Source organism: Phasianus colchicus, chromosome 37 (genome assembly GCF_987193195.1).
Source record: "Phasianus colchicus chromosome 37, bPhaCol1.hap1.1, whole genome shotgun sequence".
NCBI lineage: Eukaryota > Metazoa > Chordata > Aves > Galliformes > Phasianidae > Phasianus > Phasianus colchicus.
Window position 1 is genome coordinate 2029840 of NC_143472.1, and position 15996 is coordinate 2045835.

The 15996-nt window shown below is 60.5% G+C and overlaps 2 protein-coding genes across 2 annotated transcripts; both read left to right on the plus strand.

Annotated features, from left to right (window-relative positions):
• Positions 1-47: 47 nt before the first annotated feature.
• OTUB1 (OTU deubiquitinase, ubiquitin aldehyde binding 1) lies at positions 48-8369 on the plus strand. The gene is made up of 7 exons (XM_090129760.1): positions 48-204; positions 1421-1482; positions 1575-1673; positions 3162-3280; positions 3370-3454; positions 5178-5372; positions 7736-8369. Exons 1-7 carry the CDS (start codon positions 150-152, stop codon positions 7931-7933), a joined length of 813 nt encoding a protein of 270 aa, XP_089985886.1. The 5' UTR covers positions 48-149; the 3' UTR covers positions 7934-8369.
• A 5294-nt stretch (positions 8370-13663) lies between these two features.
• FLRT1 (fibronectin leucine rich transmembrane protein 1) lies at positions 13664-15996 on the plus strand. Its single transcript, XM_031609586.2, is given in 2 exon segments — positions 13664-15811; positions 15814-15996. Coding segments are annotated over 2 exon segments (1923 nt in total). The 5' UTR covers positions 13664-14071.

A 15996-nucleotide genomic window follows, 5' to 3' on the forward strand; every position in this document is an offset into this window, starting at 1 on the left:
TGGGCGGGGTTTCCACTCCCCGCGGTTGCTAGGGGCGGCATCTATATCCCAGGGCTCACTTCCGGCGGGGCGGCCGTTGCCCCGGAAGTGCTTCTTTCTCAGTCACCGGTGCCCCGGAAGAGCAGCGCGGGGCGGGGCAGCGGCGGAAGATGGCGGCGGAGGTCCCTCAGCAGCAGCCGGAGCCGCTCGGCCCCGATGCGGACGGTAACGGCGCGGCCCCGAGCCCGGCCCTGAATCCCGCGGCGGTTTGGAGCTCCGCAGCTCCGCCGTGGGACCCCCGGGTCCGGTACTGCGCTGTGCGGTCGGATTCACCCGGTGGGCCCCACGGTCCGGAACCCAGCGGGGATTCCCTCCGAGCTCCGTAGGGAGCTGCAGAGAACCTATGGCCGCTTAGAGACCCCGTAGAGCCCTGCAGAATTTCTATAGGGCCCCGTATGGCGATCCTGTAACCCTCAATGGATCCTTATGGAGATCCTATAGAAGCCCCGGAGCTTCCTATAGAACCCCTCAGCGACCCCAAAGACCCGTAGAGCCCGATAGAGACCCTGGAGAGCCCCATATAAAACCCCCGCAGCCCCATAGGGAGCCTCTCCAAGTCCCCATAGCGCCCCGTAAACTCCCCCATTGTTCCCTATAGGCTCTCAGTAGCACCTCATGCCCCCCACTGATACCCCAACCTCCCCTAAGATCCCCCCACTACTCCCTATGGCACCCCTATATCCCCCTCAGACCCCCTACATCCCCCCCCAGCACCTCCCATAGCACTCCAGTATCCCCCAGCTGTCTCCCAGTGGCCCCATAAACCCCTCACAGCACCCAACCCCCCCATAGGACACCAACACCCCCCAGAACTCCCCCATATGCCCCCTCCCCTTGGGGCCTCCCCCTATTTTGGGGCATCCTAACCCCACATCCCTCCTCCCTCATCCCCCACAGACCCCCAGCTATCTCCCAGTGGCCCCATAAACCTTACACAGCACCCAACCCCCCCCATAGGACACCAACACCCCCCAGAACTCCCCCATATGACCCCCCCCTTGGGCCCTCCCCCTATTTTGGGGCATCCCTAACCCCACATCCCTCCCCCCTCATCCCCCGCAGACCCCCAGCTATATCCCAGTGGCCCCCTAAAACCCCCCAACCCCCCCCATAGGATACCAACACCCCCCAGAACTCCCCCATATGACCCCCCCTTGTGGCCTCCCCCTATTTTGAGGCATCCTAACCCCACATCCCTCCCCCCTCATCCCCCACAGACCCCCAGCTATCTCCCAGTGGCCCCATAAACCCCTCACAGCACCCAACCCCCCCCATAGGACACCAATACCCCCCAGAACTCCCCCATATGACCCCCCCCTTGGGGTCTCCCCCTATTTTGGGGCATCCTAACCCCACATCCCCCCTCCCCCCTTTCCCCCAGGAGTGAACTGCTTAGCTTACGACGAAGCCATCATGGCACAGCAGGACCGCATCCAGCAGGAGGTGAGAGTTTCCCCGCTTCGTTAACCCCCCCCTCCCCCTCGCTAATTAATTCATTAACCCCCCTCGCTAATTAATTACGACACCCCTCCCAGATCGCTGTGCAGAACCCACTGGTGTCGGAGCGCCTGGAGCTGGCGGTGCTGTACAAGGAATACGCGCAGGACGACCACATCTACCAGCAAAAGATCAAGGTAGGCACCAGTACACACCAGTACACACCAGTACACACCAGTACGCACCAGTATGGCGCTGGAGGTGTTCCCACCTGTGGCACTGAGAACCCCTTTCAGCTCTTCTATCCCTTTAGGGTGTCCCTTGCTGTCCCCGTGTCCCTTTAGGATGTCTGTTCTGTCCCCTTGGCACGTTCTTGGTGTCCCCATGTCCCCAGGTTGTCCCTGTACCCCTTTAGGAGTCCTCGTGTCCCCTTGGTGTCCCCGTGTCCCTTTAAGGTGTCCCCACGTACCCCAAGTGGTTCTGGTGTCCCTAGGCTGTCCTTTAGAGCGTCCCTATGTTCCTTTAGGGTGATCTCACATCTGCCAGGGGGTCTTGGTGTCCTCTGAGCTGTTCTTATGTCCCCTTTGGGGTCTCTTCACGTCCCCTTCCTCTCAATGTCCCCATGTCCCTTTAGCATGTCCTCGTGTCCCCTTGGTGTCCCTTTTGGGTGTCCTCGTGTCCCCTTGGTGTCCCTATGTCCCTTTTGGGTGTCCTCGTGTCCCCTTGGTGTCCCTGTGTCCCTTTTGGGTGTCCTCGTGTCCCCTTTGGGTGTCTTCATGTCCGCTTGGTGTCCTGACCTTTTTGGGTGTCCTCATGTCCCCCTTGTGTCCCTGTATCCCTTTTGGGTGTCTTCGTGTCCCCTTGGTGTCCCCATGTCCCTTTTGGGTGTCCTCGTGTCCCCCTGGTGTCCCTGTATCCCTTTTGGGTGTCTTCGTGTCCCCTTGGTGTCCCCATGTCCCTTTTGGGTGTCCTCATGTCCCCCTGGTGTCCCTATGTCCCTTTTGGGTGTCCTCGTGTCCCCTTTGGGTGTCTTCATGTCCACTTGGTGTCCTGATCTTTTTGGGTGTCCTCGTGTCCCCTTGGTGTCCTCATGTCCCCTCTGGATGTTCTTTTATCCCCTTGGAGTCCCCCTGTCCTCCTGTGCCCTTGGTGTCCTCCTGTCCTCTTTGGGTGTCCTCCTGTCCTCTTTGGGTGTCCTCCTGTCCCCTTTGGGTGTCCTCGTGTCCCCTTGGTGTCCTCATGTCCCCTTTGGGTGTCCTCCTGTCCCTTTTGGGTGTCCTCGTCTCCCCTTTGGGCGTCCTCCTGTCCCTTTTGGGTGTCCTCCTGTCCTCTTTGGGTGTCCTCCTGTCCCCTTTGGGTGTCCTCATGTCCCCTTGTGTCCTCCTGTCTCCTTTGGATGTCCTCGTGTCCCCTTGGTGTCCTCCTGTCCTCTTTGGGTGTCCTCCTGTCCCCTTTGGGTGTCCTCGTGTCCCCTTGGTGTCCTCCTGTCCCCTTTGGGTGTCCCCACATCCCTTTGGACGCCCTCACATCCCCTTTTCCACACCCTTGGCATCCCCTTGATGTCCCCGCACCCCTCTTTACCCACCCTTTACCCTACCCCCTACCACCCCCCAGCGCTCCCACGTCCCCTCACGTCCCCTCTCGTCCCCTCACATCCCTTTTTTGGGTCCCCTTTCTTTCCCCAGGACCTCCTGCAGAAGTATTCCTACATCCGCAAAACGCGGCCGGATGGAAACTGCTTCTACCGCGCCTTCGGTTTCGCTCACCTGGAGGCACTGCTGGAGGACAGCCAGGAGCTGCAGCGGTGGGTGCTGCTGTCCCCAAGTTCCCCCCTCCCTCCCCCCACCCCACAGCCGTGTCCCCAAAGCTCAGTGCCACCCCTGCGTCCCACAGCTTCAAGGAGATCTCGGCACGCAGCAAGGACGAGTTGGTGGCCCAGGGCTTCACCGAATTCACGATCGAGGATTTCCACAACACGGTGTGGGGACATCGGGGGGGGGGTCGCTGGGGTTGTGGGGTGGGGGGATGCGTGGCGGTGGCGTGGCTTCACCTGTGGGGTGTCCTACGTGTCCCCGTGTCCCCGTAGTGTCTGCGTGTCGCTGCGGTTTGTGCCTGTGTCGCATCACACGTGATACATCCCACGTATGATGTGTGTAGGGAGACGTGTAGCCCTGCGTGTGAACCCGTGGGGATCCGTGTAACGCCGTGTGTGGCTCCATGGCAACGCGTGTAACCCCGTGTGTGATGTCACGTGTGACTCCGTCGTGGCGCATCGAACCCCCCAGTCACACGTGTGACCCCATAACCGTGCGTGTGACCCCACAACTGTGTGTGTGTAAGCCATGCAGGATCCCATGAACACACGTGTAGCTCCCCGCAGGACCCCACAGCCACGTATGTCAACACGTGCAGACACAGATAACCCCATGACCCCCCCCTCGTGACCCCACAACGACATGTGTAAGCCCTGTATGACCCCATTACAAGCCAAGTAACCCCATGTATGACCCCGTGGTGACACGTGTAACCCCATGTTTGACCCCATGGTGACACGTGTGACCCCATGGTGATGCATGTAACCCCATATATGACCCCGTGGTGACACGTGACCCGATGGTGACACATGTAACCCCATGTGTGACCCTGTGGTGACACGTGTGACCCGATGGTGACACATGTATCCCCATGTATGACCCCATGGTGACATGTGTGACCCCATGGTGATACATGTAACCCCATGGTGATGCATGTAACCCCATATGTGACCCCATGGTGACACGTGTGACCCCATGGTGACACATGTAACCCCATGTTTGACCCCATGGTGACACGTGTAACCCCATGTGTGACCCTGTGGTGACACGTGTGACCCGATGGTGACACATGTATCCCCATGTATGACCCCATGGTGACATGTGTGACCCCATGGTGATACATGTAACCCCATGGTGACGCATGTAACCCCATGTGTGACCCTGTGGTGACACGTGTGACCCCATGGTGACACGTGTAACCCCATGTTTGACCCCATGGTGACACGTGTAACCCCATATATGACCCTGTGGTGACACGTGTGACCCGATGGTGACACATGTATCCCCATGTATGACCCCACGGTAACACGTGTGACCCCATGCTGATACATGTAGCCCCATGGTGATGCATGTAACCCCATATATGACCCCATGGTGACACGTGTGACCCCATGGTGACACATGTGGCCCCATATATGACCCCGTGGTGACACATGTGACCCCATGGTGATACATGTAGCCCCATGGTGATGCATGTAACCCCATGTATGACCCCACGGTAACATGTGTGACCCCATGCTGATACATGTAGCCCCATGGTGATGCATGTAACCCCATATATGACCCCATGGTGACACATGTGACCCCATGGTGATACATGTAACCCCATGTGTGACCCCGTGATGACACGTGTGACCCCATGGTGACACATGTAACCCCATGGTGACACATGTGGCCCCACATATGACCCCATGGTGACACATGTAACCCCATGTATGACCCCACGGTAACACGTGTGACACCACAGTGATACATACGACCCCATAACGAATGTGTGTGACCCCATGACAGCGTGCGTAACCCATGCAGGACCCCCGTGCCATATACATCAGCCCATACATCACCCCATGACACCCCCCCTTTGCGGCCCCCCTCCCCTTTTTGCAGTTCATGGAGCTGATTGAACGCGTGGAGCGTGGCGTGCCGCTGCCGGAGCTGCTGGCAGCCTTCAACGAGCCCAGCACCTCAGATTACCTGGTGGTTTACCTCCGCCTGCTCACCTCAGGCTGCCTCCAACGCCACCGCCGCTTCTTCGAGCAGTTCCTGGAGGGGGGGCGCAGCATCAAGGAGTTCTGCCAGCAGGTGGGGTCGTGGGGGGGGGCTTGCACGGGGCTCGTGTGCACTCACAAGGGGCTGGGAGGGCGTTGCAATGGGCTGTTGTGCACTCACAAGGGGCTGGGGGACCGTGCATGGGGGTCGTGTGCACTCACAGGGTGCTTGTGGGGGCTTTGGGGGGCTTTGCACGGGGCTCGTGTGCACTCACAAGGGGCTGGGAGGGTGTTGCACAGGGCTTGTGCGCACTAACAAGGGGCTGGGAGGCCGTGCACAGGGCTTGTGTGCACTCACAGGGTGCTTGTGGAGGCTATGGGGGCCTTGCACGGGGCTTGTGTGCACTCACAAGGGGCTGGGCGGGCGTTGCAATGGGCTGTTGTGCACTCACAAGGGTCTGGGAGGCTGTGCATGGGGGTTGTGTGCACTCACGGGGTGCTTGTGGGGGCCTTGCACGGGGCTCGTGTGCACTCACAAGGGGCTGGGAGGGCGTTGCAGTGGGCTGTTGTGCACTCACAAGGGGCTGGGAGGCCGTGCACAGGGCTCGTGTGCACTCACAGGGTGCTTGTGGAGGCTATGGGGGGCTTGCACGGGGCTCGTGTGCACTCACAAGGGGCTGGGAGGCCGTGCACGGGGCTTGTGTGCACTCACAGGGTGCTTGTGGGGGCTATGGGGGGCTTGTGGGGGCTTTGCACGGGGCTCGTGTGCACTCACGAGGGGCTGGGAGGACCTTGCACAGGGCTTGTGTGCACTCACAAGGGGCTGGGAGGCCGTGCACGGGGCTCATGTGCACTCACAGGGTGCTTGTGGGGGCTATGGGGGCTTTGTATGGGGCTTGTGGGGGCCGTGCACGGGGCTTGTGTGCACTCACAAGGGGCTGGGGAGCCTTGCACTGGGCTGTTGTGCACTCACAGGGTGCTTATGGGGGCTATGGAGGCTTGTATGGGTCTTGTGGGGGCCTTGCACGGGGCTTGTGCACACTCACAAGGGGCTGGGAGGGTGTTGCACAGGGCTTGTGCACACTCACAAGGGGCTGGGAGGGCCGTGCACTGGGTTGTTGTGCACTCACAAGGGGCTGGGAGGCCGTGCATGGGGCTTGTGTGCACTCACGGGGTGCTTGTGGGGGCCTTGCACGGGGCTCGTGTGCACTCACAAGGGGCTGGGCGGGCGTTGCAATGGGCTGTTGTGCACTCACAAGGGGCTGGGAGGCTGTGCATGGGGCTCGTGTGCACTCACAGGGTGCTTGTGGGGGCTTTGGGGGGCTTTGCACGGGGCTCGTGTGCACTCACAAGGGGCTGGGCGGGCGTTGCAATGGGCTGTTATGCAATCACAAGGGGCTGGGAGGCCGTGCACAGGGCTCGTGTGCACTCACGGGGTGCTTGTGGGGGCTATGGGGGGCTTGCACAGGGCTCGTGTGCACTCACAAGGGGCTGGGAGGGCGTTGCAATGGGCTGTTGTGCACTCACAGTGGGCTGGGGGACCGTGCATGGGGGTCGTGTGCACTCACAGGGTGCTTGTGGGGGCTATGGGGGGCTTGTGGGGGCCTTGCACGGGGCTTGTGCACACTCACAAGGGGCTGGGACGGCCTTGCACTGGGTTGTTGTGCACTCACAGTGAGCTGGGAGGGTGTTGCACGGGGGTCGTGTGCACTCACAGGGTGCTTGTGGGGGCTATGGGGGGCTTGTGGGGGCCTTGCACGGGGCTCGTGTGCACTCACAAGGGGCTGGGAGGGTGTTGCACAGGGCTTGTGCGCACTCACAAGGGGCTGGGAGGCCGTGCACGGGGCTCGTGTGCACTCACAGGGTGCTTGTGGGGGCTATGGGGGGCTTGTGGGGGCCTTGCACGGGGCTCGTGTGCACTCACAAGGGGCTGGGAGGGTGTTGCACAGGGCTTGTGTGCACTCACAAGGGGCTGGGGAGCCTTGCACTGGGCTGTTGTGCACTCACAGGGTGCTTGTGGGGGCTATGGAGGCTTGTGGGGCTTGTGGGGGCCTTGCACGGGGCTTGTGCACACTCACAAGGGGCTTGCACGCCTCCTACTGCCTTGTGCACACTCTCACTGGACTTCTGCTTGTTCAAACAGTGCTTGCACGACCCAAAACACCATTTCCACCATCCGGCATGGTTTTGCACTGCCCCCAAACACCCCTTGCACGACTCTGCACAACACTGCCCAGCCTTAAACATCCCTTGCACGTCCACCACAACTTTCTCAAGCCTTCCACTCCTCCAACCCCCCATTGCCTTTTCCCTTGCACGCATCCGCACCGCACACACATCCTCCCCCCCTCTTGCACACTTCCCCACTCCCCCAAACCGCCTCTCACACACACACACACCCCACCCCCACGCCTCCTCGCACGCCGCTTGTGCACACCCCACTCTTTTCCCTGGCAGGAGGTGGAACCCATGTGCAAGGAGAGCGACCACATCCACATCATCGCGTTGGCACGAGCGCTGCAGGTGCCGGTGTTGGTGGAATACATGGACCGGGGTGAGGGTGGTGCCACCAACCCCCACGTGTTCCCCGAGGGTTCACAACCCCGTGTCTGCCTCCTCTATCGTCCCGGCCACTACGACATCCTCTACAAGTGACCGCGCCGCTCGCACGGCCTCGCACGAGTCCCCCAAAGGCTCTGCAGGGCTTTGCACGAGTCCCGCGGGGTCGTGCGCTGTCCCCCCGTGGTCTCACGAGGCTCTTGCACGAGCGCCACGCGGTCGTGTTTGGCCTTGCACGAGGCCCGTGGGGCTGTGCACGGCTTCGTCGGGTCTTGCACGAGGCCTGCAGGGCTCCCCGTGGCTCCGCAAGGTCCTTACACGAGTCTCACGGGCCTTTGCACGGCCGTGCGTGGCCTTGCACAAGTCCTGCAGGTCCCTGTCAGGCCTTGCACAACCCTCCAGGGTTTCAAGCAGCCTCACGATGGCCTTGCACGAGCCCTGCGAGGCCTTGCACGAGTCCCCGTGCGCCCTTGCACGGCTCTTGTGCATCCTCCCTCGCCTTCAGTTCCAAATAAAGACGTGGCCCCCCCTACTTGTGCACGTGTTTATTGAAGGGGGTGCATTGGTTGGGCTGGGGGGGGGGGGTTGGGTCCTGGTGCGAGACGTGCAAGGCGTCCTCGTGCAAAAACCCGGTATGAACTCACATTTGCACACTCGTGCACGGCCCTTGCACGTGTGCTGCCACCTCCTGAGACCCCCAATACCCCCCACATCAGGAGGAGGAGGAAGGGGGGGAGGGGAGGGGGGGGGGCACAAATTGTCCCCATCCTATGCGAGCCCCGTTGGACCCCACGCCCCCCCCCCTCCCCCTCCAAATCTCATCCCCTTCCGCCGGTCCTTGTGCAAATCCCCGTGCAAACCCCGGTACAACCCCCCCCCCCCCGGCTCCCGGCACCGCCCCCTCCCCGCCCGCCGCCCTCCCACGCCCGCAGCCGCCGCCGCCGCCAGCAGCGGCCCCGCACCGCTCCGCCCGGCCCCGGCCCGGTAACGACCCCCCCCCCCCCCTTCCCCCCCCCACCTCCCCACTTAGGGACCCCCCCCCCCATTCAGAGCCCCCATCCCCTTCATCCCCCATCCCCCCTCCCATCCAGAGATGCTCGGCGCCGCGGGGATGGATGGGAATATCCGTGTCCTCCTCCCCCCCCCCCCCACCAAACCCCCCCCCCACATCCCTCCGGCAGCACCGACGGACCCCCGCGCCCCCCCCCTCACTTCCACACCCCCCCCCCCCCCCGACCTCCCCAGCCCCCATTGATGCCCCAAGGCCTCAGCGCCCCCCCCCCCCCCCATTCCCTCTCCCTCCCAAATCCCACCTTCGTTCTCTCCCCCCCCCCCCCCCCCCCCCCGAGAATCCCCTCCTCCCACCGACCTGCAGCCCCCCCCCCCTTTACAACCAACAGAGACCCCCCCCCATCCAGGGCCCCGCCCCCCTCCTTTTGGACCCCCCCCCCCATCCCATGAACCCCCCCCAGAGGCCCCCCCGTGGGAAACTTGGGGGGGCGGGGGGGGCAGACAAAGTGGGGACTCCCCCCAAAATCTGGAATGGGACCGAGAGCTTTTTGGGGGGGGGTTTATTGATAAGGGGGGGGGGTTCCTAATAATTGGGGTTGTGATATGGGGGGGGGGGGGGTGATACTGGAGAGGCAAAGCTGTGGAGGGAGTTTGGTGGGGGGGGGGGTCCCAATATTGGGGGGTCCTGATATTGGGGGTCAGGTCCTGATATGTTGGGTTTTTTATGGGGGGGGTCTCAGTATTGGGGGGGGGGTTTCCATGTGTTTGGGGGGGGGGGGTCCCATTTTGGTGCCTCAGTTCCCCCCCCCCTCCCCCCTAAAGGCCATGGCTGATGCAAGGGCATCCCCAAGGGGGGGGGGGGGCATGAAGTCCCTAATGAGCTGCTGCTAATTAGCACCACTCCCCCCCACCCCCCCCCCCCACATAGGGGGGTCCTCGTGGGGCTTCGTTAGCGTGGGGCTGGGGAGAAGCTCGTTAACGCTGTGGCTAATTAGCACGGGGTGGGGGGGGGGCAGGGGGGGATGTAAGGGTGAAGTGCACGGGGGGTGGGTGAGTGCACGTTGCACGAGGGTGTGTTGCACGCTGATGTGCCTTTCACACTTGTGTTGCACAAGGGCGGCTGTTGCACAAGTGTGTGTTGCACGAGGGTGTGTGTTGCACAAGAGTCGTTGCACGGGGGAAGGTGTGACACGAGATTGTGTGTTGGGTGAGGCTGTGCACTGCACGAGCAGATATCGCAGGGATTGTGTGTTGCACGAGAGCGTGTCGCACGAGGGTGGCTGTGCAACAGCAGGCGTTGCAGAGGAATTGCACAAGGATTATTATTGCACGCTAGTGCGTTTGGAGAATGCACGCTGCACGTGGACACATGGCACAAGGTGTGCCTTGCACGAGAGCCGCTATTGCAGCAGTTGTGCATTGCACAAAGGCTGTCGTTGCACGTTGTGTGAGCGTGGCTGTTGCACAAAACCAGACAGCACGCGTTGCACGAGGGCAGCTTTTGCACGAGGGCTGCTTTTGCACAAGGTTGCGTGCACCACAGGGGGTGCCAGTCGCACAAGAGCTCTCCTTGCACAAGAGCTCTCCTTGCACCAGAGCATTGCACGAGGCGGTGTGAGCCCCTCCTTCCGTGTTTCTTCCCCAAAACACAGCGGCCCCCCCGGATCCCCCCCCCGGGAGTGGCCGTGTGGCTCAGCCATGGGGCAACGGAGCCGGTAGCAGCCGTTGCACGGGGACGTTGCACGAGGACGTTGCACGAGGACATCACGGGGACATCACGGGGACGTCGTGTGCTGGGAGCACCCCCAGGACTGAGGTGGGGAGGGGGGGGGCACGGGAGGATATGGGGTGGGATTGGGATTATGTTGGGATGGGGAGTAAATGGGGATTGGGGCGGGGTTGTATTGGGATTGGGATTATATTGGGATTGGGATTATATTGGGATTAGGGTGGGATTGTATTTGAATTGGGATTATACTGGGATTAGGGTGGGATTATGTTTGGATTGGGAGCATATTGGGATTAGGAAGGGATTATATTGGGATTGGGATTATATTGGGATTGGGATTATATTGGGATTGGGAGCATAGTGGGATTGGGAGCACAGTGGGATTAGGGTGGGATTATATTGGGATTGGGAGCATTCTGGGATTGGATTGGGATTATATTGGGACTGGGATAATATGAGATTAGAGTGGGATTATATTTGGATTGGGACTATATTGGGATTGGGAGCATATTGGGATTAGGGTGGGATTGTATTTGAATTGGGATTATACTGGGATTAGGGTGGGATTATGTTTGGATTGGGAGCATATTGGGATTAGGAAGGGATTATATTGGGATTGGGATTATATTGGGATTGGGATTATATTGGGATTGGGAGCATAATGGGATTAGGGTGGGATTATATTGGGACTGGGAGCATTTTGGGATTGGGGGGGATTATATTGGGACTGGGATAATATGAGATTAGAGTGGGATTATATTTGGATTGGGACTATTTTGTGATTGGGAGCATATTGGGATTAGGGTGGGATTGTATTTGAATTGGGATTATATTGGGATTAGGGTGGGATTATGTTTGGATTGGGAGCATATTGGGATTAGGAAGGGATTATATTGGGATTGGGATTATATTGGGATTGGGAGCATAGTGGGATTGGGAGCATAGTGGGATTAGGGTGGGATTATATTGGGATTGGGAGCATAATGGGATTATGGTGGGATTATATTGGGACTGGGATAATATGAGATTAGAGTGGGGTTATATTTGGATTGGGATTATATTGGGATTGGGATTATATTGGGATTAGGGTGGGATTGTATTTGAATTGGGATTATATTGGGATTAGGGTGGGATTATGTTTGGATTGGGAGCATACTGGGATTAGGAAGGGATTATATTGGGATTGGGATTATATTGGGATTAGGGTGGGATTATATTGGGATTGGGATTGTGTTAGGATTGGGAGCATATTGGGATTGAGGTGGGATTATATTGGATTGGGAGCATATTGGGATTGAGGTGGGATTATATTGGATTGGGAGCATATTGGGATTGGGAGCATATTGGGATTAGAGTGGGATTATATTGGGATTGGGAGCATTTTGGGATTAGGGTGGGATTATATCGGGATTGGGAGCATATTGGGATTAGGGTGGGATTATATTGGGATTGGGAGCATATTGGGATTGGGAGCATATTGGGATTGAGGTGGGATTATATTGGGATTGGGATTATGTTGGGATTGGGAGCATATTGGGATTAGGGTGGGATTGGAATTCTGATTACATTGGGACTGGAATTCTGATTATATTGGGATTGGGGTGGGATTGGGATTAGGGTGGAATTGGGAGTATATTGGGATTGAGGTGGGATTATATTGGGATTGGGACTATATTGGGATTGGGTTGGGATTGGGATTCTATTGGGTCTGGGAGTATATTGGGATTGGGATTGGGATTAGAGTGGAATTGGGATTATGATTATATTGGGATTGGGGTGGGATTGAGATTGGGGTTGTTAAGGGGATTAGATTGAGATTGAGACTAGGATTGTTACTGAGATGGGGATTGGAATTGGAAATGGGATCAAAGTTGGGATTGGGATTAGGATTGGGATTAGGATTATGATGGAATTGAATGAGGTGGGATTGGGTTTGGGATTGGGATTGACAACGGGATTGGTATGGCATGGAGACCGGAACTGGGATCGTGGTGGGCACAGGGCTGGGGATTGGGATGGAATTGGAATGGGATGAGAATTGGGGTCGGATGGGGTCAGGGATTGGGATTAGGATTGATACTGGGATTGGGATTGGAAATGGGATCGGGGTTGGGACTGAGATTGGGATGGGGACAGGGAATGGAATGAGGTGGGATTAATTGGGGATGGAATTGGGATGGGATTGGAATGGGATGAGGAGAGGAGTTGGATGGGGTCAGGGATTGGGATTGGGATGAGGATTGGGGCTGGACAGGGTCAGGGATTGGGATTGGGATGGGATGAGGAGTGGGGTTGGACGGGGTCAGGGATTGGGATTGGGATGAGGAGTGGGCTCACATGGGATCAGGGATTGGGATTGGGATGGGATGAGGAGTGGGCTCACATGGGGTCAGGGATTGGGATTGAGATGAGGATTGGGGTTGGATGGGGTCAGGGATTGGGATTGGGATGAGATGGGATGAGGAGTGGGGTTGGACGGGGTCAGGGATTGGGATTGGGATGGGATGGGATGAGGAGTGGGATTGGGATGAGGAGTGGAGCTGGACGGGGTCAGGGATTGGGATTGGGATGAAGAGTGGGATTGGATGGGGTCAGGGATGGGGATTAGGATGGGATGAGGAGTGGGGCTGGACGGGGTCAGGGATTGGGATTGGGATGAGGAATGGGATTTGATGGGGTCAGGGATTGGGATGGGATGAGGAGTGGGGCTGGACCGAGTCAGGGATTGGGATTGGGATTGGGGTGAGGAGTGGGCTCACATGGGGTCAGGGATTGGGATTGGGATGAGGATTGGGGTTGGACAGGGTCAGGGATTGGGATGGGATGGGATGAGGAGTGGGGTTGGACGGGGTCAGGGATTGGGATTGGGATGAGAAGTGGGCTCACATGGGGTCAGGGATTGGGATTGGGATGAGTGGGGCTGGACGGGGTCAGGGATTGGGACGGGATGGAATGAGGTGTGGGATTAGATGGGGTCAGGGATTGGGATGGGATGAGGATTGGGGTTGGACGGGATCAGGGATTGGGATTGGGATGAGGAGTGGGGCTGGACGGGGTCAGGGATTGGGATTGGGATGAGGAATGGGATTTGATGGGGTCAGGGATTGGGATGGGATGGGATGAGGAGTGGGGCTGGACAGGGTCAGGGATTGGGATTGGGATTGGGATTGGGATTGGGATTGGGATGAGAAGTGGGCTCACATGGGGTCAGGGATTGGGATTGGGATGAGTGGGGCTGGACGGGGTCAGGGATTGGGATGGGATGGAATGAGGTGTGGGGTTAGATGGGGTCAGGGATTGGGATTGGGATGAGAAGTGGGCTCACATGGGATCAGGGATTGGGATTGGGATGAGGAGTGGGGCTGGACGGGTTCAGCGATTGGAACAGCGACGGGACGGGGGTGCAGCCGTCGGGTTGACCGTCGGGGTGACCCCCCCCCTTCCCACCTTACGAGTGGGTCCCATCTCCGCGCTCCCCCCCCGCAGCCCCCCCCATGGCCCCCCCTCCCCCGCCCCCCCTCCCCTGGGCTCTCGCCCTCCTGGCTTCGCTGTGGGGCGGCGCGGCTCCGTGCCCGTCCGTCTGCCGCTGCGCCGGGGGCCGCGTTTACTGCAACGACCGCGGACTGACGGCCGTCCCCGAGGGGGTCCCGCCGGGGGCCACCACCCTCTTCCTGCAAAACAACCGCATCGGAGACGCCGGGATCCCCCCCCGCCTGGGTCGCCTGCAAGCTTTGCGGGTTCTCTACCTCTACGCCAACGCTTTGGAGCAGCTGCCGAAGCACCTCCCGCCCGCTTTGCGGGAGCTGCACCTTCAGGACAACAACGTGCGGGGTTTGTGCCGCCGTTCCTTGGCTCGGGCGCCGCTGTTGGAGCGTTTGCACCTCGACGACAACTCGGTGTCGGCCGCCGGTATCGAGGAAGACGCGTTCGCCGAAAGCGGGAGGTTGCGGTTGTTGTTTTTATCCCGCAATCATTTGAGCAGCGTCCCGCCCGGTCTCCCTCCGGCTTTAGAGGAGCTGCGGCTGGACGACAACCGCATCCACACCATCCCGCTGCGAGCCTTCGAGGGGCTGCCGGCGCTGCGCCGCCTGGTGTTGGACGGGAACCTTTTGGCCAACCAACGGATGGCGGACGATACGTTCAGCCGGTTGTACAACCTCAGCGAATTGTCGTTGGGTCGCAACGCTTTGGCCGCTCCTCCGGCCAACCTCCCCAGGGCTCAACTCCGACGTTTATCGTTGGCTGCCAACGCCATCAGTCACGTCCCGGCCGGTTCGTTGTCGAGGATGCGGGCGTTGGAACGTTTGGATCTATCGGACAACAACCTGACCACGTTGCCCCGAGGGCTGTTCGACGACCTGAGCCGCCTCAGTCACCTGGGGCTGCGCAACAACCCGTGGTTCTGCGGCTGTAACCTGGCTTGGTTGCGGGATTGGGTGCGGAGACGCGCGGCCGGAGGGTTGGAGGTGCGGGGGTTGCTGTGCCAGGCGCCAGCCCGGCTGCGGGGGCTGCCGGTGGGGGAGTTGAGGGGGGAGATGGACGCTTGCGGGACCCCCGCGCCGGCCAACAGCGCGCCGGGTGTTGCGATCGCATCCGGCGCACGGGGGGCTGGGGGTCAACCGGGGGTTGGGGGTCAACCGGGGGCTGGGGGTCAGCCGGGAGTTGGGGGTCAGCCGGGGGTTGGGGGTCAGCCGGGGGTTGCGGGCGCACCGAACGTTGCGGGCGCACCGGGTGCTGCGATCCCACCGGGTGCCGCCGAATCACCACCTCCGGCCGTTTCCCCCCCGGGGCTTTGGGTCCAATCGGCCCCGGGGGGGGCATTAAGGGTCCGTTGGCCTCCCGCCCCTCCCGGCGCTTCGTTACGGCTCAGTTGGTTGAGGCCGGGGGGGGGATCCGTCACCGAGACGTTGGTGAGGGGGGAGCGAGGGGAGTACGTGGTGACGGCGTTGCAACCGTTCGCTCCGTACCGCGTCTGTCTGTCCGTCCTCGACGCCCCCGGCGCTCCGCCACCCCCTCTTTGTGCTCAAGCGCGGGCCGGGGGGGGCGATCCTTCGCCCTCCAATTCCGGGACCCCCGCTTCTCCCCACGCATCCCCTCCGGTTTTCCCTCGGGCGGCGGCGGGGGGGGCGGCGGCTGCGGCGTTGTTGGCGTTGGGGGTCGTGGGGGGGTGTTGGAAGCGGCGGAGGGGAGGGGGGGGGGGGGGGGCTGCCCCCGCCTTTACATCGCGGGGTGGTGGGAGGGGGGGAAAGGGGGAGGGGGGGGCTTGGCGCTCAGACCTCTCCGTCATCCACCCGAGGACGGGGGGATTCGCACGGTTTACCCCCCCCCGCCGCCCCCCCCGCCCCCACCCGCGGTCCGGGGGTACCGGGGGGGCGCGGTGCCCCATGGCGTGGTGGGGGGCGGCGGTGGGGGATCCTGA

Coding starts and splice junctions, on each gene's coding strand:
- OTUB1 (XM_090129760.1), top strand. CDS start 150: ATGGCGGCGGAGGTCCCTCAGCAGCAGCCGGAGCCGCTCGGCCCCGAT. Junction 3,455..5,177: donor TCGAGGATTTCCACAACACG/GTGTGGGGACAT, acceptor CCCTTTTTGCAG/TTCATGGAGCTGATTGAACG. Junction 5,373..7,735: donor TCAAGGAGTTCTGCCAGCAG/GTGGGGTCGTGG, acceptor TTTCCCTGGCAG/GAGGTGGAACCCATGTGCAA.